Source organism: Mastigoproctus giganteus, chromosome 3 (assembly GCF_048544385.1).
Source record: "Mastigoproctus giganteus isolate SK-2022 chromosome 3, ASM4854438v1, whole genome shotgun sequence".
NCBI lineage: Eukaryota > Metazoa > Arthropoda > Arachnida > Uropygi > Thelyphonidae > Mastigoproctus > Mastigoproctus giganteus.
In genome coordinates this window covers 28,140,076-28,163,090 of record NC_143577.1, presented here as the reverse complement: position 1 = coordinate 28,163,090, position 23,015 = coordinate 28,140,076, and the positions used below count along the sequence as shown (strand labels likewise).

Below are 23,015 nucleotides of genomic sequence, written 5' to 3'. Positions count from 1 at the left end.
GTAGATTAAAGGCAAAACTATTACAGAGAAATGCAATAATCTGAACCACATGATTTATGAATTTAGTAAACTGATTACAAAAAAAAAAAAACAAACAAAAAGTAACAACATTCATATATAAACTGAGAACATTTCATTCCTGCACACCCAGCATATTCCCACTCATTGCTCCAAGCAGCACATGGCAACAACCATAATATCCAGTGCTTCAGCTACAATTTATAGTACATTGATAACCTATGCAATATGTATGAAAAAATAATAATAAAAATAATTCCCAGATTTCTATTTGCGTAATTTTAGTGAAATTTGGAAAGGCTTGACAAATCTTTCAAAAAGAGTAAATATAAAGTTTCATGAAAATCCATTCACTTGGAATCCAGTTATTACATGTGGACAGATAGAGGAATGGACAGATTTAATGCTAATGCATATATACTGTGGCTAAAAAACTGCTATTTTTTTAGGTACATTATATACATAAAGCACTGAAAAACTGCTCAGTTTACACCTTGTACCAATAGTTACATGAGGTACAATTTGATGAAGGGTTTATGTAGTCAATATGGGAAATGTTTTTGTATCACTGCCCATTAAAAAAAAGTCCATTAAGAAATCTTTGCCAAAAAAAATAAATAAATAATAATAATATTAGAAGCAGAAATAGATTCTTTGTTCAACTGTTAAAATGACCAGCATAAAGCATTTTAATTAAAATAAATATATAAATATAAATTGTTCACTTTAAATACTTATCTAAACTCTATATTTAAAAAAATTAATGTAAAATGAATGATCAGCAATAAAATCACTTGTCTGATTTGTGTAATGCCACATGTAGGCACCCCCTTTATGTGCTATTACACAAATGTGGAGCCCCTCCCCAACGTTCAAGTTATATTCAGGGGTCAAAATGGAAAACTTTATGAAATAGAAGGATTGTTAATAAACAATCAAAATAACAATCACTTATGTACATGATATGTGATGAACTGGAATGACATTCCACACTATAACTGATTCTTCAGTCTGGCATATTTTGGGTAACAGTCATGATGATAAATAATATGGAGCTCATCTGTGTGTGTTGGCCATCATCCTCACAACACCATTCTTGAGCTTTGCACTATAGTATCCAAATCAATTCAAATAAGCCTAGAGTCACAAATCCACAATTCCATCAGGAAGTTCTGGGGGTGGGGGGGAATACTTTTCAAATTTGTGATATGGAGATATATGCCATCTTACATAAAGGTCATGGTCTACAGTATATTGCTATCCTGCAGCACTAGCAAAACACTACCAAAGAGTGCTGTCCAGTATCATTCAACCATCATAGTAAAGGTCCAATTCTGATGCTCTCTCTCTTTGCTCATATTTTGCTGATTATTCACCAAAGGATAAAATATGGGTGTGAAGCTACAACAAAATTTCATATAATGATTTCAGCCATATTAGCTTTATATAATGGTTTTTTGACAGTCACATTTGGATTTCCTTCTGGACTTTCATATTTCAATTTGTAAGCCACTAAGAGTAAGAGTGAAGTGTAGAGTGAAGCAAGCAACAGAAGAGCTAACCTTGTGTGCCCAAAGGGAACTGCTGCACCACTGTAGTAAATTTCCCACTGTATCAGGAACTATAGCACAAAGTGGTTATTTGCAATGGACTTAAACTTCATAATCTGGGTGGAATTAGTATGGGATTTCAAATCAAAACTTTATGTACAATAGGGAAATGTTCCTTCCCTTTCACTATTCTAAACTTGTAAACAAACTTAATCTTTTTACATGCATAGAAAAATGCATGGGAGGAATATAAATTATCAGGCAATGCAGAAGCCTATTGTATAAATAAACTAATCTGTAATCAAGTCATAGAGGAGGTCAGGCAAGCAAAGACATGAAAAATTTGAAGTGCTTGTTGAGGCATCAAATGCAGACATTGTTGGGATATCAGAGACATGGTGTCACACAGATATAAGGAATGCAGAATTTGAATATGGGGAGTACAATGTGTAGAGAAAGGACAAAATGTCAAAATGTGTTTATGTTTCATGGCAGTCTCCGGTGTTTCACCCATTAGCTGCTGTAACATCTGTATAAGGCATGTGCCAATGCCGGTAGTGTGGTAAGTGTGGGTGTGTAGGGGTGGTGTGTTTTTTCCGTTGAGTGTTGTTTGTCAGCTCCTGGCACCTTCGCAGGCATAGGGCATAAAACGAGTTTGTTCACTGCCTCCTACCTCCCATCCCTAGCCATGTGGAGGTGTGCCAGGGTCCACATTGCACTCACGGTATGCCCAAGAAGAGGTTCCTCTGGAGAGGAGGCTCCCTTTGGGGGACCCAAAAAAAGCGAAAGTGAAAAGAAAATTGTATGTCAGTGGGAGAAGTTAGAGAAAGGCCAGGAAGGGAGGAGAAGTTATGCTGTTAGTTAAGAAACAAAAAATCAAAGGCAGTGCATTTATTTAGTTGACATGGGTGGACAGTGCAATGTTGAGTCAGTTTGGTGTAACATAAGCACTAGAAAAGCAAAAATGAGAGTAAGAGTGTGTTATAGGCCTAATGAGAACAATGAACAACTGCACAGAAAAATAAAGTGGACCAGTAAATCAAATTGTCTTATAGTGGGAGATTTTTTAACTTTCCAGATATTAATTGAAACTTGTGGGTTAGTCACTCACACACCAGCAAGACTTTTGTGGATTTATTGGATGACTGTTTTCTACAACATGTTCGAGAGGCAACCAGAGGGAGCAACAAGCAGTGATTATTCATCCATTAAGAATCTGCAGATAAAGGAACCACTAGGTTGCAGTGTTCACAGTGTATTGATGAGGGGTTTACTTAAAGATGTAACTACCATTGGGGGTAAAGGGAAGGGAAGGGTTTTTGCAAAAAGGTGACTACAGTAGTCTCAGACGGTTTTTAAATCGTATACAATGGAACCAAATGATGATGTTACCAACTGCAAATTCTAAATGGGAAACATTTAAGGAATTAATCGTGGAAGCTACTAGGCTTTTCATACCAACTAAGAAATACTGCTCAAATTTTAGGCCTACGTCGATGTCAGGTGAACTAATGAGACTCATGGCAGAGAAGAAAAATGCATGAGATGCATATAAATTATCAGGTGACACAAAAGCCTATGGCAGATATAAGCTAGTCTGAAATCAAGTCACAAAGGAATTTAGGCAAGTGAAGGCAGGGTATCATAAATCTTTGGCAAAGGATGCAAATAAAAACAGCAAAAGACTTCTTTATTTATGTAAACTCTAGGAGGAAGGGGATGAATCAGATTGGTCCATTGACATCACTGGTTCGACTGTTGATGATCCTGCAAAGGTAGCCGATGAACTGAATATTTTGCATCTACATTCAAGCTTGAGGAATACTATAGGAAAGTGGGAAGTGAAGGGCAAAAGTTTATCAAACTCTAACAGGGAGCTAAATAATTTTGTAATAACTGAGAGGAAAGTGGAAGAGAAATTGGTGTGAAGTTAAATATAATAAAATGACATGTGGGGTTGATAGGATATATTCAATTATATTAAGGGAGGCAGCAAAGGAAATAAACAAACCCTTAGTCATAATTATGAGAGCATCCTTGGGTTCAGGGGAGGTCACCACAGACTGGAGATGTGAGAATATATCCCCAATTCACAAAGGGAATCAAAGGGTGACAAGAGTAATTACAGACCTGTTAGTTTAACTTCTGTTCGGGGGAAAATAATAGAGTCACTGGTTAAAGACATAACGCAGGATAATCCAGACAAGGCTGAATATACTTCAGAAACAGCACGAGTTTATTAAGGAGAAATTTTGTTTGACCAATTTGACTGAATACTAAGATGCATTCATAAAGGAACTGGATGCAAAAAATAATTTTGATATCATATACTTGGATTTCAGGAAAGCTTTCGATACTGTTGCACATAAAAGACTGCTGTAAAAATTGGAGCCGTGTGGCATTATTTGCTGCTAGGGATAAAGGAATGGTTGAATGGGAGAAGACAGACAGTGGTAATTAATGGACATTGCTCTTTGTGGATTAATGGTATTAGTGGAGTGGCCCAGGGTTTAGTGTTAGCCCATTGTTGTTTTCTATATTTATCAATGATATTGATGAAGGTATATCATGCTTAATGTCCAAGTTTGTAGATGATGCAAAGGTTGGTAGGGTTGTTAATAACAGTAACGACAGCATGCTGCTGCAACAGGATCTGGAAAAGTTGAGCAGATGGGTTGAGAAGTGGCAACTGAAGTTTAAACACATAAATGCAAAGTGCTGCATACAGATAGCAGTAACACCAGACTAATGTACCAACTGTGTGGTATTACACTCAGGGTAGTGGAAAATGAAAAAGACTTAGGGGTAATTGTTCAGTCAGATATGAAGTTTTCTCAGCAATGCAGATAGGCTGCCAGGACTGCTCATGGGGTTTTGTCAATGATTTACAGGAATTTTTCTAGCAGTGATAAGGCGGTAACTATCCCATTGTATAAGGCAGTGGTCAGGCCACATCTTGAGTACTGCATACAGATCTGGAGGCCTCATTTTAGGAAGGATGCAGAGCTGATGGAATGAGTACAGAGAAAGGTAACAAGATTGATGAGGGGAATAAAGGGGTATTCTTACCAAGAATGGCTTCAGTTCTGAAAACTGCAGCATCTGGAGACTAGGCACTTGTGGGGTGATCTGATTGACACCTTGAATGGATTGAGTAAGCTGAATGTTAATGGCATTCTTCCTCAAGCTGAGACTCACACATGAGGGGGCCTAAATTCAAATTGAGGAAGGAAAGACAATTGCAGAATAGATGTGCAGAAGTTTATTTTTTGCCAGCGGGTGGTTTGATGGATTGCTGGAACAAACTTTCATCTTCCATCTGTTGTTGTGGAAGTGATAGCTTAAATAATTACATTAATATTTTTTCTTTTTTTTTTTTTTTGTTCAATTATCTAGTATTTGCTATTAATTTTTTTTTCCTTTTGGTGCATTTTTTCATTATCAAAAATAAAGTAAATAAATATATATATATGAAAAAGGACAAAAATATATAAAACATGGAAATGCTACTACTATTAAATACTAAAATAAAATTCAAACTTCACAGCAGATAATCTGTTTGACATAAGCCTACTCAGTACTAATCATAAATCACAGAAGAACATGTGAATTAATATTACTTAATTTTGCAGATACATACATGGTATTAATTCTTTCATACGTATCACTTTCAATTATCAGTGAAATTAGCATTAGCATTAGCATTAGTAGAGGCATATGATGCAAGAAAGCAAGCTTATTCAGCATCAGCCAAAAAAAAAAAAAAAAAAAAAAAACCCTCTCCCATTTCACCCCTCCGTTCGTTCGAAATACCTGTCCAGTTGAGCTTTAAATTTGTTTAGGCTATCAACTTCAACAACAAGTGATGGAAGTCGGTTCCACCAACCAACCACCCGCTGGCCAAAGGCAAATTTCCGCACATCTATCCGACATCCGTCCTTCCTCAATTTGAATTTATGCCCTCTGAGGTGATTATTCTGAGAAAGATGAAGAATCCCATTGGCATTGAGCATGCTCAAACCATTCAAAGCCTTATACACCTCTATCAGATCACCTAGCCGGTGCCTAGTCTCCAGACTCTGTAATTTGCAAAACTTAAGCCTTTCTTCGTAAGAGCAACCCTTTGTTCCATTTACTAATCTTGTTGCCCTTCTCTGTACCCGTTCCAGCAGCTCTACATCCTTCTTGAAATGAGGCCTCCAGACCTGTATACAGTACTCAAGATGTGGCCTAACCATTGCCTTATACAAGGGAATAATCACCTCCTTATCCCTGCTAGAAAAATTCCTGTATATCATTGACAAGACACCATGAGCTACTCTTGCAGCTCGTCTGCACTGCTCAGAGAACTTCATATCTGCCTGCACAATTACCCCCAGGTCCTTTTCATTCTCCACCACTGTCAGTGTAGTACCGCAGAGTTGATACATTGCTCTGGAGTTACTGTTACCCATATGTAGTACTTTACATTTGTCAATGTTAAACTTCATTTGCCACCTCTCAGCCCATCTGTTCAACCTTTCCAGATCCTGTTGCAGCAGCATAGCGTCAGTAGTGTCCTTAACGACCCTGCCAACCTTTGTATCATCTGCAAACTTAGACATTAAACTTGATATCCCATCATCAATATCATTCATAAACACCGAAAACAACAATGGACCCAACACTGAACCTTGAGGAACTCCACTAATAACATTAGTCCACGTTGAGCAGTGTCCATTGATTACCACTCTCTGTCTTCTGCCACTCAACCATCCCCTTATCCATAGCAGCAATTTGCCTCCAATGCCACACTGCTCCAATTTGTGCAGCAGTCTTCCATGTGCAACAGTATTAAAAGCCTTTCTAAGATCCAAATATATAATATCAAAGTTATTCCCTGCATCCAGTTCTTTTGTGACTACATCATAGTATCCAATCAAATTGGTCAGGCAAGACCTGCCCTTAACAAAACCATGCTGCGTCTGAGCTATAACTGAATTCTTGTCTAGATGATCCTGCAGTGCTTCTTTAACCAGTGCCTCCATTAATTTACCTGGAACAGAAGTTAAACTAACAGGTCTATAATTACTTGTGTCAGCCTTTGATCCTCCTTTGTGAATTGGGGTTACATTTGCACATCTCCAGTCTATGGGTACCTCCCCTGAGTCCAAAGAAGCTCTCATAATTATGGCTAGGGGTTTGCATACTTCCTTTGCTGCCTCCTTTAATATAACTGGATAGATACCATCCACCCCAGGTGCCTTTTTTATGTTTATCCTCAACAATCTCTCCTCCACTTTCCTCTCAGTTATTACAAAATCATCCAGCTCACTGCCAATGTTTACTTTACCTACATCATTCTCCTTCCTGAATAACTCCTCATGCGTGAATGTAGATGCAAAATACTCGTTTAGATTGTTAGCCACCTGAGCAGGATCCTCAACTGTTGGACCATCAATATCCAGTGGACCAATCTGATTCATCCCTTTCCTTCTCGAGTTCAAGTATGTAAAGAACTCCTTTCTGTTTTTCTTTGCATCCTTTGCCAAGGATTTTTCGTAGTCTGCCTTTGCCTGCCTAATCTCCTTTGTGACTTGGTTACAGACCAACTTATATCTATCATAGGCTTCCATGTCACCCATTAATTTGTATGTATCCCATGCATTTTTCTTCTCTGCCACATGTCTCATTAGTCCATCTGACAACCATTTAGGCCTAAACCTTGAACAATATTTCTTAGTTGGTATGTAAAGCCTGGTAGCCACCAAGATTAGTTCCTTGAATGCTTCCCATTTTGAGTTTGCTGTTGGTAACATCATCAGTTGGTCCCACTGTATAGAATTTAAATACTGTCTCAGACCATCATAGTCGCCTTTACGAAAACAAAAACCCTTCCCTTTACCTCTGATGGTAGTTACCTCCTTGAGTAAATCCCACTTTAACACACTGTGATCACTGCCACCTAGTGGTTCATTTATCTGCAGGTTCTTAATGCATGAAGAATCACTACTGATAATCAGATCAAGAGTATTGCTCCCTCTTGTTGCCTCACGAACATGCTGATGTAGAAAACAATCATCCAATAAATTCACAAAAGCCTTGCTAGTGTGCGAGTGACCAACCCACAAATTCCAGTCAATATCTGGGAAATTAAAATTCCCCATTATAAGACTCTCTGATTTACTGGCCCACTCTATTTCCCTGTACAATATATTATTATACTCATCAGAGTCATTAGGCCTATAGCACACTCCTACTCTCAATTTTGATTTCCCTATGCTTATGTCACACCAAACTGACTCGACACTGCCCTGTCCATCGATGTCAACTGGCTTCACTTCCTTTGACTTTATGTGTTTCTTAATTAATAGCATAACCCCTCCTCCCCTCCTGTCCTGTCTATCCTTTCTATATACATTGTATTCCCCAAATTCCAGTTCCGCATTACTTATATCTGTGTGACACCACATCTCTGATATCCCAACAATATCTGCCTTTGATGTTTTGAGCAATACCTCAAATTCATCAAATTTATTTACCAAACTCCTAGCATTAGTGTACACGCAGGTATACATGCACCTGTTTCTATTCTTAGCTACCCTAACACAACCCATGTGTTTACTTGTAACGCAATGACTACCAGCAGTCTCTGAAATATCCTGCATCTTGTTTTTCAGACTTCTGCTCATTTGAATAGAAGCAGTGCAAGAATCACTTCCACCTCTGCCAGTGGCTACTGTTAATCTATTAGTCCTTGTATCCCCCCCCAACTAGCAGTTTTCCGACCCACCTAACACTGCCTCGACAGCATCAGCAAAAATTCTTGCACCCTTTCTATTTAAGTGTATCCCATCCCTGTAGAAGCAATCTCTCCTGTTAACAAGTACAGTCCAGGCTGAAAAAATGCTATATATTGAAGTATAGTGGTATTAATTAATCACCTCATTAGGGGTAGGCGGGCACTTTTTGCATAACATGGTAAAATGCTAAAATGTAAAATGTAAAAATGATAAAAAATTTCCTTCTTGGAAAATACAAAGGTGGGCCCGCAGGCCTAGTGAAAGACATGAATTCACAAAAAATAGTTGGAGGTTCTTTGTTCTTTTTTTTTGAAATCTGAGGGCAATGAAAAGAATGATTGTCTTTTAATATGGGTTTAGTTCGCTCAGCAGAGCAGCTAACTTTAAATGGTGCCTCCATAGCCAGGTGGGCAGGAGCAGCAGTGTGAAGCCCATGCTTCTTTATTTGACCGGGGTTCGAGCCTGTGACCACCAAATACGGAGGATGCGGAAAGGTCAGGGAATGACCACCGCATATCTCCGAAGCAATATGGCCTTAGTTGCTAATGCTCCTAAAAACCAAATAACAACATAACAACAAACATAATGTTCAACAAATTGCTAGGCATTTTTTATAGAATGCTTTACTAACAAATTGACAAGAACGTAGTCTATGGAACCATATATTAAAATTTAATTATACTTACTAGTTTGGCTTTGCTTAATTGTAACTGAAGCTCTTGGATTTCTAGTCGCAGCTCTTTGATACGTTGTTTATTTATTTTCACTTTGTCTTCTCTTTCTTCTCTTTCTGCTTTCCATTCGGCCTCTTAAGGATAATATAATGTTTATAAGATTTTTCCTATAATATTTTTGATCAAATTATATAAATTCATTTGTATAAGGTAATAACTGATACTGAAAGATAAAATACATACAGTATTTCCTTCCCATTTTAAATATATTTAGTACACTTTATTCAAACAGAGTTTACTAAAACATCTTTAGAAATTCTTCCTGCCTATGACAGGACTCAAATCTAAACATCTCCAAATAAAAGAAAAAAGGAGAAACCACTATACTGCCATGGATGATAATTCATACAGTAAGTTTAAGGATAACACAGTCTCATTTTGGAGTACTTCTTCTAGCCTGCCTGCCATATCACTGTGAGATTGTAGAGTTAATAGCCATCAATTATATAACCTCAATATAGCCTGCATCAATCATTTCTCCTGTTGATCTTAGCATGTTGGATATCATTTTAACTTTGTTTTTTTAATATTTTTATATTTCACTCTCATTTTAACTCAGAAACCATTCTGTTCACTTAGGAATAAACCAAAGTTGGCAGTTCATTTATAAGATTTTACAACTACGAGTTAGGAGTGGGGAATATAGGTAGCCCTCGATTTACGTCGGGGTTAGGTTCCTGGGGGGGGGAGGTGCAAATGGAACCCTTTATATAATGGAGTCAATCGGAAATCACAGGGTTAGGTTCCGGGCACCAAAAATTTTACCAACCACTTTGTATCTGTTTTATTTTATTAGTATTCTTCATAGTTATAGTAATAGTCGATGGAGGCATATTCATAGCTCTACACACATTAGGGTAGTTTTCACCAGATTCCATCCTCCGAATATTGCACTAGGATTCAATGAACTTTTTTTTACCAGACATGGTGTTTCTTTATTCTGTTAAAAACTTTATAACACGATTGGCAAAAACTGCACACGGATATCACTATTATTTTTATTTAATTTAATAATAGCACAATTAATAAAAAATGCTAGCATAATAAATTTCCAACATGTGTAAATAGCGTAAACAACAACCAACTGAATGGTTCACCGCATGGACCTTTACTACTTGCATCTACGAGTGGTTACTTTGAGGGCAGGAATCTTTCTTGTCTCTGATACGGATGTGCTAATTGCTGATTGCCTCAGGTTGTCCTAAATCACATGAACAGCACAGTATGATGCCAATAAATTTTGTCTCACGATCTTAAACTTTCAATTTATAAAAAATTTGCAAAAAAAAAAAATTGCAAAAATAAAAATAAAAATGGCATTGTGGTTAGTGATTGGCACTATTGCGAATTGGCGCAAATCAGACCAGCACAAAATGAGGGCTACCAGTATTCTGTTATAGGGACTTTAGCAATCATGTCCTTTACAAACGGCGCCTCCGTAGCCAGGTGGGAAGGAGCAGCAGTGCGTAGCACACGCTTCTTGATTAGACCGGGATTCGAGCCCGTCGCCACCCAATACGGAGGATGTGGAAAGGTCAGGGAATGACCACCGCATATCCCGGAGCAATATGGCCGTAGTTGCTAATGCTCCTAAAAACCAAATAACAACAACAACCCTTTACAAACTCACTGATGTCGTCTTCTTTTCCCAAAGTAAAGCATTAATGATGATACTAAGGCTAGATGAACCTTTTAGACAAGCTTGTTTCCATACATTAATAAGTGATGAGCTATTCATTTAGATTCAAAAAAAAGTATTTGCATTTAAAGATATCTGATTTCTGAAATGTGTTTTGGCTTGAGGTAAATCAGCATAAGAAGCAAAGCAGGATTGGATTTTTTTTTCCCAAAAGCCATAATGTCCTAAGTATTAGTATTAGAAGTGGAAAATGATGCAAGAAAGCAAGCTTATACAGCATCAGCCACGCACACTTCCCACACTTCTGACCCCTCTAATAATTTCTCCAACTCCTTAAATTTATTCAAACTACTCACTTTTGCAACATCAGATGGAAGTTTGTTCCAACAATCAACTACCCACTAGATGAAAGCAAATTTTCACACATCTATCCTGCAACCATCCCCCCCCCTTGTGTGCTGTCTGAGCAAGAGGGAAGATACCATCAGCATTTAGCTTACTTAATGCTTCAGAGCCCTAAAAAACACCTCAATCAGATCTACTTGCAAGTGCCTAGTTTCAAAATGCTGCAATTTGCAGAACTCAAGTCTTTCTTGGTAAGAGTACCCTTTTGTTGCTTTTTCCCCACCCATTCCAACAGATCACCAACCTTCCTAAAATGAGGCTTCCACCTTCTTGTCCTCTTTGTGAGTTCTTATGTCAGAGATCTGAATGGAGGTGAAACATTTTTAAATGCACACACACACACACACACACACACACACACACACACACACACACACACACACACACACACACACACACACAGTAACTGATTAAGACATGCATTTAGCATATAAAGAGAAACAGTTTATAAATATGTAGCTGGATTATAGCTGTCATTAACAATGGAAACAGAAATCAATTACCACAATGACATTATTTCTCCAGATTTTGAAGCACTACAACAGAATAGTCATCTTCCATTATTTTTATGTCATTTAAATATTACAGCATAACAACATATGACTGCAATGATGAAATCATGACTTTTAAAACTTTTTTTTTTCCATATTAAAAAATATTACACTGTTAATATAAAATTAGTTGTTCTACGTTTGTATGATTTAAATTTTTACAAAATTTTTATGAACCTTACCTCACTTGTGCTTAAAGCTGACACTGATTTAAAGTTGACACTGATTTATTCCAGTAATGAGACTTTAAATTAAAGTTTCCTTTATCAAAATGCAGATAAAATATAAGACATATGGAGGATAATAATACAAACAAATGGAATGTCCAGATAAAATATAAGGTATATGAAGGATAATAATACAAACAGATGGAATGTCCAGCCAATAGTTTACATTTATATTTATAGATTTTCCAAATGTGGCAGTAATTTAAAAAAAATTAATTGAAAAATAAATGAAATTAATATCATGCCTTTCTTATCTTTCTGCTATTTCAGTTAAAGCAAGCAATACTGGAGAGAATATTGCACTAAAGTCCAAAATTTTAAATATTGAAAAAAAAAAAGAAAACTGTGTTATCTTTAAGAAATATTATTTGGTCAGAACCTCCAAACCATTATACAGTAGCTACTTACCAGATAACCTTATTCTTTGTTTTAAGTTCTCAATTTCATTTTCTAAGTCTCCTAACAACGCTTCAGAATGTTTTGTAGTTGGCGCATCATCGTCAGACATTTCTTTTAAAAAAAACAATTAAAATTGTTAATGAATTTTTCATCTTTCAAATACTAGATAGTATGAATCAGAGCTCTAATACTCAATATGTTCTATATTTATATTAATATTTTCTTCCTGTGATCACGACATACAGTCGAAAAGCGTTGTCAGCTTCAGGAAGGAAAATCGTTTTGAATATTTTCGTTAGATTCTTTTTAATTTTTAATTGCGTTAAATTGATTTTTAATTGTGTTAAATTGATTTGAATTGTGTTAAATTGGTTTTTAATTATTTATTTTTTACTCTAATGTAAGTTTTAGATTTTTTCGTTTTAATTTCTGGAGAGTATCATACGGAAGTGTTCTACGTACTATATTGAGGTAAACTCCTCTTATTATTTTACAAATCTTTCAAATATATACATAAAAAAAATATAGACACTTCAAAGTAACTAGAATTAAATTAATAACCAAATTATGAATGAAAGATTTACATTTTGGAAAGAAGAGATAAAAATTTATAAACAACCACACCTATTATGCTAAGTGATATGCCAGGGTATAACAAAAAGCAGGGTAATAACAAATTGGGAGAAGGGTGGGGGGATGAGATGCAAATTGTCATGATTTTCACATAATAGGGAGAAAACCAACAGATGATATATATATATTGCACCTTACAAGTAGGACAGAGTAGAGTATTCTCCTCTAGCCAACCTGCTCAATAGACAGTCTGCAATCCAGATATAAGAACCCAGCTGTCTAGAGAAATTAAACACGCTTGATGTGATGATTTCCCATTGCCTTGCACAACATTTTCATGTTATGCAGATTGAAATAAAAAAAAAAATAAAAAAAAAAAAAAAAATGCACCAGAAGAGCCTCATTCCCTCTGCCCAAGATCAGCTAACTTAGTTCCAAATGAAGATGTCCTTAGAAATTCTTTCAGTCAATAACAGGACTTGAACCTAGACCTCTCCAAATGAGTGACAAGTCTTGAACCCACTACACTGTCATGGAGAGAAGTGTCTATTGTCTAGAGCAGTGTTTCCCAACCTGTGGTCCACATAACTTACAAATGTGATCCATAGTACTTGACAATAAAACTGAGCTTTTTTTGTGGCAGGCAACAATCCCATTAACAGTGATGGAAGATACAGCTATGCCTATAACAACCTAATATATACTACATATGTTAAGTATGAATACATGTAAGCAGTGGCAGATCCAGAAAAAATGACAGGAGGGGCACCATTTTGTGCTTTGTTTGTGCACAAACAAGGCACAAAATAATGCACAGAACAAAACAAATATGACACTCAAATATAATGTGACTGGCAGACACAGGCACACGGCTAAAGTCTGAATTACTTTGAAGTAAACATTACGCACGACCAAATTGTTTGACACCTCAAACTAGAATGGCGATCACATTAGTATCAGTGTTGCCAACTGTAGTCAGCTGAAAACAGCTGAGCCACAATGCAAAAATAGATAAAATCCTATGTTAACAATGAAAAAAATTTTTTTTTGTAGCTAAAGGGAATTGGTGTATATTCTCCGAAAAACAACGGGATGGGGGGACATGTGCCCTTGTGCCCCTACCCTAAATCTTCCACTGCATGTAAGTGTATGTAAAAATAGTTATATATTTACATGTATAGTTTAATATTTTTTGTGGTCCATGCCTCCACTCCAAATATAAAAGTGGTCCATGGTTTCCACCTCAAATATAAAAGTGGCACATATAAGAAAAAAGGTTGGGAAACACTGTCTGGAGGAAAAAAGTTAGGGAATATAGTTAAAAATTCAAATACAGTAGTAATGGAGATACGACACAATGAATTCCTAGCAACTCCCTCGTCCTCTTCCCATGAAAAAAATTATTTTACCAGAAGGATATAATGGCATAAGAGTCCTGAGAAAGAAAATGTCAATTTTCTGAAAGCTATATGTGGATGCAATAGAATCTATCTTCTGTATTATTTGTTCTCTGCAATATTAAGTCAGCCAGCATCTAGTGGTTGGACAATAGACAATATTTTTGGGTGGAGAGGAACCTGTGAAACAAGTCAACTTTGTCTTCACATGTCACAGGGCAAATCAAGCTCTTATTGAGTGAATGGGGATGCCTAACAGACACCTCAGATACTGTGGACTGTTATGTTATGAGCCTGCCTTCTAACATTTTCTTTTAGCTACTGTAACCTCACCATCATACACAATAAAAGGAAGTTTAGTGAAACCTAAAACAAGGGAGAGCTCTGATATATATGGGGGTGGAACTGGGAGGGGTGCAAACCATCCGAGACCTAAAATGCTGCATAAAGGCACTTTAGGACTAAAAGACCAGTACCCCCCTGCCCCAAGTTTTCACACAAATGATAGCAGAAAGAAGAAGCTTCACATGTTATCTCTTGTGATTCCAAGATCATGAATGTATAGAAGGTGAAGGTTCATTCAATACCAAAAATGAATGAGCACGTTGATGGAACCAGAGCTTTAGGTTAAAGACAATGTCAAGATTGACATGCTTTTGTGGAATATTGGTGCTATGCATCAATGAGTAATCTCAATGAGTGTGCATCAATGAGTAATTGGTGGGTGAGATTGGTTGTGGAAAGTAGAGGAACAGAAGTGCTATGAAAATTGCACTTGAAAGGATCCTCCCACCCTTGTAGCATCACAATATGAACCTGGCTGCAGTAAGCCTTATGAATTTAAAGATTGACAAATGTAAAGTACTACATATGGGAAACAGCAATCCCAGAGCAACGTATCAACTCTGTGGTACTACACTGACAGTGGTAGAGAATGAAAGGGACCTGGGAGTGGTTGTGCAGGCAGATATGAAGTTTTCTGAGCAGTGCAGATGGGCTGCAAGAGTAGCTCATGGTGTATTGTCGATGATATATAGGAATTTCTCTAGCAGGGATAAGGAGGTGATTATTCCCTTGTATAAGGCAATGGTCAGGCAACACCTAGAGTACTGTATACAGGCCTGGAGGCCTCATTTCAAGAAGGATGTAGAGATGCTGGAACAAGTACAGAGAAGGGCAACAAGATTAGTGAATGGAACAAAGGGGTGCTCTTACGAAGAAAGGCTTAAGTTTTGCAAATTACAGTGTCTGGAGACTAGGCACCAGTGAGGTGATCTGATAGAGGTGTATAAAGCCTTGAATGGTTTGAGCATGCTCAATGCTGATGGGATTCTTCCTCTTGCTCAGAATAATCACCTGAGAGGGCATAAATTCAAATTGAAGAAGGACAGATGTAGGATAGACGTGAGGAAATTTGCCTTTAGCCAGTGGGTGGTTGGTTGGTGGAACAGACTTCCATCCCTTGTTGTGGAAGTTGATAGCCTAAATAAATTTAAGGCTCAGCTGGACAGGTATTTCGAACGAACAGAGGGGTGAAGTGGAAGTGGTTATTTTTTATTTATTTATTTATTTTTTATTTTATTTTTTTTTGGCTGATGCTGCATAAGCTTGCTTTCTTGCATCAAATGCCTCTACTAATGCTAATGCTAATTTTAAAATTGTCTACTTTGTCTATATTCACTTATCATAAATTTTAACCTATAGCAGTCATTTAAAAACAAAGCAGAACTGTCATGAATTGAAAGAAGTTACCACAGATGTGAAAATGTAGCAAATGTGAAGGACTCTGTGATGTTAACAATCGAACACCACTTTTGTAAATTATAGTAAACACTGATTCTGAAAAGCAGCTAGAGTTCTGTTTGTGTCTGTGACAGACAGCACTGGCATAAAAATTCATTTTGGTGTGTGCAAGACAGTTTGTACAATGCCAAAGTATAAAAAATATAAAAAATGGCATATTAGGACTAAGTTTATATTAGAACTTAAATTCTAATATGAACAGTGACTGTCATAAGGAATTTGAATAGTCACTGTAGCACTGATAAATTTTTTATATGACACTAACTAATCACCGAGAAAGTCGCGAAACAGCAAGTTCACCAGTGACCATTATATATACAGTACATATATATATATATATATTTAATTCCATTGTACTCTTTCTAGATTTCGTGAGCCATCAGATACATGATCGAAATGAAAAGAATAATTTTTCTAGTACCTTCACAACAAGGAGGATGCCTTGGCAATAGATCTATAAAGAGAGAGAGAGAAGTAGAAGGGAATCACCAAGAAAGAGAAGAATGATAATATCCAGCTCACACCCAGAGTCCTGAGCTGGATATCATCATTCTTCTCTTTCTTGGTGATTCCCTTCTACTTCTCTCTCTCTTAGAGTAACTCGGGAATTTTTTTTTTTTTGGCTGGTGCAGCATAAGCCTCGGGCTTCCTTGCACCATACGGCTAATAATAATAATGGTTGACTATCACAGGAGAAGCAATTTTAAGAATAGGGCATACTTAATGTGTTCCAAGCCTGAAGAAACATTTTGTTCTAGGATGACAACTATAAATATGAAGGAGAGAATCAGTGAGAGAAAAATTCAGTATGAAACACTACAATTCATTGTGTGAACATAATTTAGACAATTTAATTAACTAATAACTGTATATTATAATACTCCAAATGGTTCAGAATACTTCTATGAATAAATAGCTAAAAACATGTTTAGCTATCTACATAATGAAGAATCCTCTGGTTGCACCTTGCCAGACACTGAGGCTACAGAGAATGAGGAGACAAGGAAGAAGCTTTTTTTGGTTATGCTGTATAAGCTTGCTTTCTTGCACCATTTTCCACTACTAATGCTAACTATCCTGAGACAAAGAAGTCAGAGGCTGTGTTTTTGTTCCATTTGTCCCTAGAAGTCAACTTGTTCCTTTTTGCTGCAAGCTGTGCTGAGCACCAGAGAGGACAGGGCAGGAAAGTGGGTTTTGTGATCCATTCTTCTTGTCCCTGGCTGTAATGTTATGGTTGTGGGCTGTTATTCCATTACAGCTGTCTATATGATACCATTTCCTGTGCCATATTGGAAGACTGATAGCTTTCTTGAATACCATGATGTGAAGAGTTAACCTGTGGGTTTTGTGAGGTGGCTTGGAGGTTACAGCTGGATCCACCATGGTTGCTATAAAAGAGAGCTATCCAGAATGGTTACCCTGCTGATGTTATTATTTACTATTTTTTTGGTAATTCTTTTCTATGCAGAATGCTTCAAGAAAGTACCTTCTCTTTTGCTGGTGTGCAATATTCAGCATTTTTGGATTCAAGACGAAGAAAAACCATGATGGATCCAACAATAATTACCAAGCCATCCGATAACAACCATGAATAACTCTGCATATCACAGAGTATCAGACAGCAGCTGGCTACTATGTGATGGGTAAAGGTTAAGAAGGTGAAAGAAGACACATGTTGACATTAGGCTTGAATTTCTATAGATTGTAACTTTCAGAAAATACATGTGAAGGGAGATTAATTCAAAAAAAGAAGTTGAAGGTTATAAATGACGAAGAAAAGCCAGTTTTCTGAGTTTTGATGCACAGTCTGGTTGTGTTCAGACTGATTTGGAAGAGAAAGAGGAAAGTATAGAAGCTAATTCAGAAGAATCTATATTGAAGTATCTATAGAAAGGCAATGCAGCAGAAATAGAACATCTATGGGATAGAGGGTGAAGAGACTTTGTGATGGATGGGTCATTAATTAATGTAATTGCCCTCTTTTCAATGAAGTCTGGAATACTAATAGAGGTTACAGGGACACAGCCCCCAGTTGTGGGAAAAATACTCCATGTTAGGTCAGATTTGATTTGTACAGAGTGATTAGCTGTTTAGAAGAATAGTAACACAGAGAGCAAAAGAGAAAACTTAGTTTTTCAGATGCACAGGAAGTAATATTTGTGATGTGCTTATGCCAGGAGAGAGAGATATTAGAAGTCAGGGTAATCCCTAGTAGAAATATATGATATTGTCTAGAAATCCAAGTGTTGTTGAAGATAAGCATAGGAGCAGAAGAATCCTTTTTGTAAGACAGGACTGCATATTAGAAGTACTGAAATTAGCTAAGTTATCTTTGTCCCACTGGAAAATTAAATGGAGATCAGCATTTAAGGAACTGGTAATGGATATTTCAAAAGCTGAAGTTGTTTGTGCAGGACAAAGTTTCTCAATCTTGAAGGGGGAATACAATGTGCTATCATCAGCAAAACTATGGAGAGGATTTCCAGTCAATGGAAAAAGGAAGAAAAGTATACAAGAGGAAAAGAGTGGGAGAAAGAACTGAACCTTGGGGAACATTAGCATTAGTGAAGAAGTTAGAAGATATAGAGCCACAGGGAGTGAGTTTTCTCTCTCTGACTACAACCTGTGGGTGAGTGGTCAGAGAGAAAACTAGATATCCAAATACAAAAAAAAAACAGGTGGAAATCCAAAAGATGGAGGCTTATTTAGAAGACCTTTATGCCAAACACAATCAAAAGCTTTTGAAATGTCCAGCGCACCTGACCTTCTTGAATTTCACCAAACTTTTCAAATTTGTCCAGATGGGTAACTTAAGCCAGTATATAAGCCTATCTAAAAGAAGGGATTTTTTCCTCAATCTGGAAGAGGGTGGTTTTGAGAGTTCTTCTAAAGAGCCTGGAGAAGCCTGTGGGTGAACCCTGCTCATATCAACTGATTGCTCTACTGCTCATAATGGATAAAGAGATGGAATGGCTGGTTCTTGGGTGCGTGATGAAATATTATGGTGGCCAGAACCGGGCCTCAAAAAGACAGTATGGGATTTAATCCCATACTGTCTTTATGGGACAGTATGGGACTCCTCAATGGAGGATGCTATTAACAATTTAGTTATGACTGTGCAGGAGCACATCAGTCAATATGTCCCGGGGTTGTTCATGGACTTTAAGGGACCGCTTAATGCCCTGTGGTGAGAAAGTGTCTTCTACACGGTTAGGGCAAAGGGATGCCCTAACCCTGTAGAAAACTGCCTTCTGACAGATTATTTATGTCAAAGACAGGTAGTTGTCAGACAATGTTTGCTAAATACTGGCAAACGCTTGAACATTGCTGTCCTCAGGGGTCACATATTCCAAACAACAAATCACATCCTGTGACCTGTTGTTTGGAATATGGTCATTAATGACCTGTTAAATAGGCAAAATGTGGGGATGGTGACAACCATTGCTTATGCAGATGACTTGGTTTTTCTTGTGGGAGGTAACTCCAGCAGGGAGATAGAAGACAAGGTGGCTGCTGTGTAGGCCAGTTATAAGCTTGAGGTCTCCGAGCAAAAGCCCTGTGCCATGCTGCTGAAGGATTGGCTTAGCATGATAAGGCCACTCATTGTTAGGGCTGGAACCTTCTCACTGAGAAGCATCAGGCAGATAAATATCTCAGTGTATGCCTAGAGGACCATTTTAGCTTTGTTGCTCATGCGCATTACATTCAAGAGAAAGTGAAGAAACTCAATGGCAAGCTCTGAACTCACACCAATTGGGGCATAAAAGGGTGAGACCTCCATCTCCTTTATGATACTTTTGCCCTGATTGTGACGTATGCGGCAGGAGCTTGGGGAGGGTCCATGGTGCATGTTGCAGTGTGTAAGTACCTTCTCTCTACACAAAGATTTCCTCTTCCGGACATTAACTGAGCATGCAAAACAGTGGCCATGGAAGCATTGTGTGTTTTGGCAAGGAAGATCTCCGATAACCTGCTCATGGTCATGTTTCGATTGATGTTTTGTCTGAAGCGAGGACTTCACAGACAGATTTTGGATGTTTGGTTGTGCCCAGTGGGGGTAGTGGCTGATGGCCTTGTTGTGTCAATTGAGCAGGGGAGAATATGTGATGAATTAGACACTACCCTCCATTTCCTACTGGAGGGTAGATTCCTACCCTCCATTCATACTGTGAGCCAGCAGCATTTGCCTAGGCTCCATTTTGGCTTGTTGGCCTGTTCTATCCTTGCTGGACATGGCGGCTTAAGGTCCAGGCATTTTCAGCTGGGTCTGGTCCCTTCAGATTTGTGCAAGTGTGGTGAGCCAGAGACTGGCATCCACATTGTTCTCTATTGTTTGTTATATGCAGATTTACGGTTTCAGCTGGGGCAGGGGGCTCTTGCTCTATATGATGACACTGTAGGTGAACTCCTTGAGACTCGGGAGTTTTATAGCCAGTTTTGCTGGTTTGTTAGAAATGTCTCTAGACACAGAAGCAGCATGAGATTGTAGTGACCAACCTCCTCATAATGGGGACAGTAACTTGTGGTGGTAGACATTATGGCCATTCCCACCATTGGGCCAATGGTCGTTGCTGCATTACATTTTACTTACTTTATATTTAGGTTGACCCTTGGTGATCTCTGTTGTGTTTTGCTAAATTAACCAACTGACAATAGTTGAGTTTAATTGCAGATGAGAATCAACAGCTGCATATAGGCAGAAGCCAGGGTGCAGTTGATGCAAGCTCACCTAAATGTAAATGTAAGAGCAATCTCAATTTAGTCAGAGTAGAAGTGAACAAGACATCCAATCTGTGCTCCCTCCTGGTTGAGCTAAAGTTTGTGAGTTCAGTATTTGAAAGCCTAGGGGGGGAAGGTTTTTGTTTTTAAAAATGAGCAAATTTATGAAGTTATTTAAAATAACAATGATTTTTCATCAGGGAGATGTGAATTTTACTGACTGAGTCAAAAGCAGGAGGAATGTAGATCATAATAATGACAATAAGTTTTGACCTGTCTCAAAGCATCAATGTTTAAAACATAATAGAAAACGGTACCATAACTAATCAAGTAAACAACTTCTGCACAAAAGATCATTCCTCCACATCTACAAAAAAAGTCAGAAAATTTTTAACAAGCATTTAAAATGTAAGCTACACAAATTTCATGTTCACCTTGTTATTTCATTATTCAATTATTAAAAGTACAATAACACCTTTCATTATTAAGTTAGTGCATGACATTAAAAAGTTAATATAACAAAAAAGAGAATACTGTATCTATACTCACTTGCTTGTTTAAACTGCAGATGGGCTACAACTAAGCATGACAAAAACAGATTATGAGGAAATTTGCACTTTGAAATGAGTTCCTTTCTTTCCTGTTCTTAAGACACTATCTTTTTTTTTTTTATAGGAAATCACTGGCCTTTAAAATAAAGATATCAGAGAGTTAAAGGCATATATTAAATATACTTTTAAGGGATGAGTCTTAAATGTTATTTTTATATACAATATTTAGACAGGAACAGTTAAATCAATGACAAAGTACTTGCAGAGTTCTAACCTGAAATATCAATTATGTTACAAACAATTGCAGTAACATTACATATGAAATCCAAAGTGTATTGCCATGGATTCAGTTAGGTTCACACAAGCCTATTGTTAGATTTTAATTAGTTTTCTGCATCTGCTGTTAAGATATTAAACTAAAAGTAAAAGTTAAGGTGTATATGATAAAAGTGCATTAATTTACAAAAATTGATATAAATAAATTAAAATATTTGGTATGAAGTACATATGTTATGATGGGTCAGTGCTATTTGTGAACTTATAGTAAAGGATGTTATTTTTGAAATATGTTAATTTGTGTATATAAGGAGGTGATTATTACTGACAACCAGACAAAACTCTGTGGGCTCTTATGTTATTAATGATCATGTTCAAAAATTACAGTGATATTTGCACCCCACTTTTTGAGGAGCACAGTTTATACTCATGTAAAGTTCCAGGAGGAATGTTACTGTTAGGTTTTTAATGCATTTGTGACCTAGACTATATTGTACCATTCTCAGGCAGAGGGGGGTAGGAATCCCACTGAATTATTCTGGTTTTTTCACCCTGCAAAACATGAAAATCAGCCTATGAACTCACACATCTACAGGCTGATTTCCATGTTTTGCAAGCTGAAAAACCCAGAATAATTCAGTGGGGGAATCCTATCCCCTCTGCTTGAGATTAGCTAACTACAGCCTTGATTGAAGAGACCTCCTCCAGTCACCGACAGGCCTTAAATTCTGATCTCTTCAAATGAATAGTGGTGAAAGAGAACAGCATAAGAATATGTCTCGTAAAGCAGAACATGTTTTTTGAACAATCTTAGGGGAAGCAATTATTCTCCCCATCTGGATCTACACTTGTCAACCACCTTATATGATTGACCTAATACTTTCCTGGAAGAATGCACTTCAGTATTACCATTACTGCTCAGACTAACTTACTTATTCTGAGGCTAGCTTACTTAGCTACTCTGTGAAAAACACATAAAAGTTCCTCCTCTTAACACATTTGCTGCCACTTATATTTCCGAATGTCCTTTATGTGTGCCTTGGGATGCTTCTCTTGGGGTACAAGTAGGAACTGCTTTTTAGTCTATGGAAGGGATTTCATCTGTGAAGAATCATCACTCAAGTAAAACCAGCATCTATTTTTTGTAGCTTTATAACATCAACAGATGCATTTGAATGAGATTCAGAATTACAATAGACACCATTCAAGCATTACTTAAATAGAATTCTATTTTAGTTCTGATGGCATATTATAAAGAGTTGATTCAATGTCATCAGCTTCAACATACTGTCCATCCCTGTTCCTTTTCAGTCCTGATCTCCCAGGCTGTGGATCAATTGTAACAATCCTTTAGGGTAAAATTTTATAGGATAACACTTTTGATACAAAAT

At 37.2% G+C, this 23,015-nt stretch overlaps 1 protein-coding gene across 1 annotated transcript in view; it reads right to left on the bottom strand.

Annotated features, from left to right (window-relative positions):
• CCDC151 (Coiled-coil domain containing protein 151) overlaps positions 1-21,457 on the bottom strand; it is an 80,958-nt gene extending 59,501 nt beyond the window's left edge. Inside the window, exons 1-3 of the mRNA XM_090369932.1 lie at positions 21,347-21,457; positions 12,315-12,416; positions 9,037-9,158 (exon numbers count right to left, since the gene is read on the bottom strand). Coding sequence (XP_090226058.1) covers positions 9,037-9,158; positions 12,315-12,414 — 222 coding nt within the window. The 5' untranslated portion in view covers positions 12,415-12,416; positions 21,347-21,457. The remainder of the gene's footprint in view (positions 1-9,036; positions 9,159-12,314; positions 12,417-21,346) is intronic.
• Between the last annotated feature and the right edge of the window lie 1,558 nt (positions 21,458-23,015).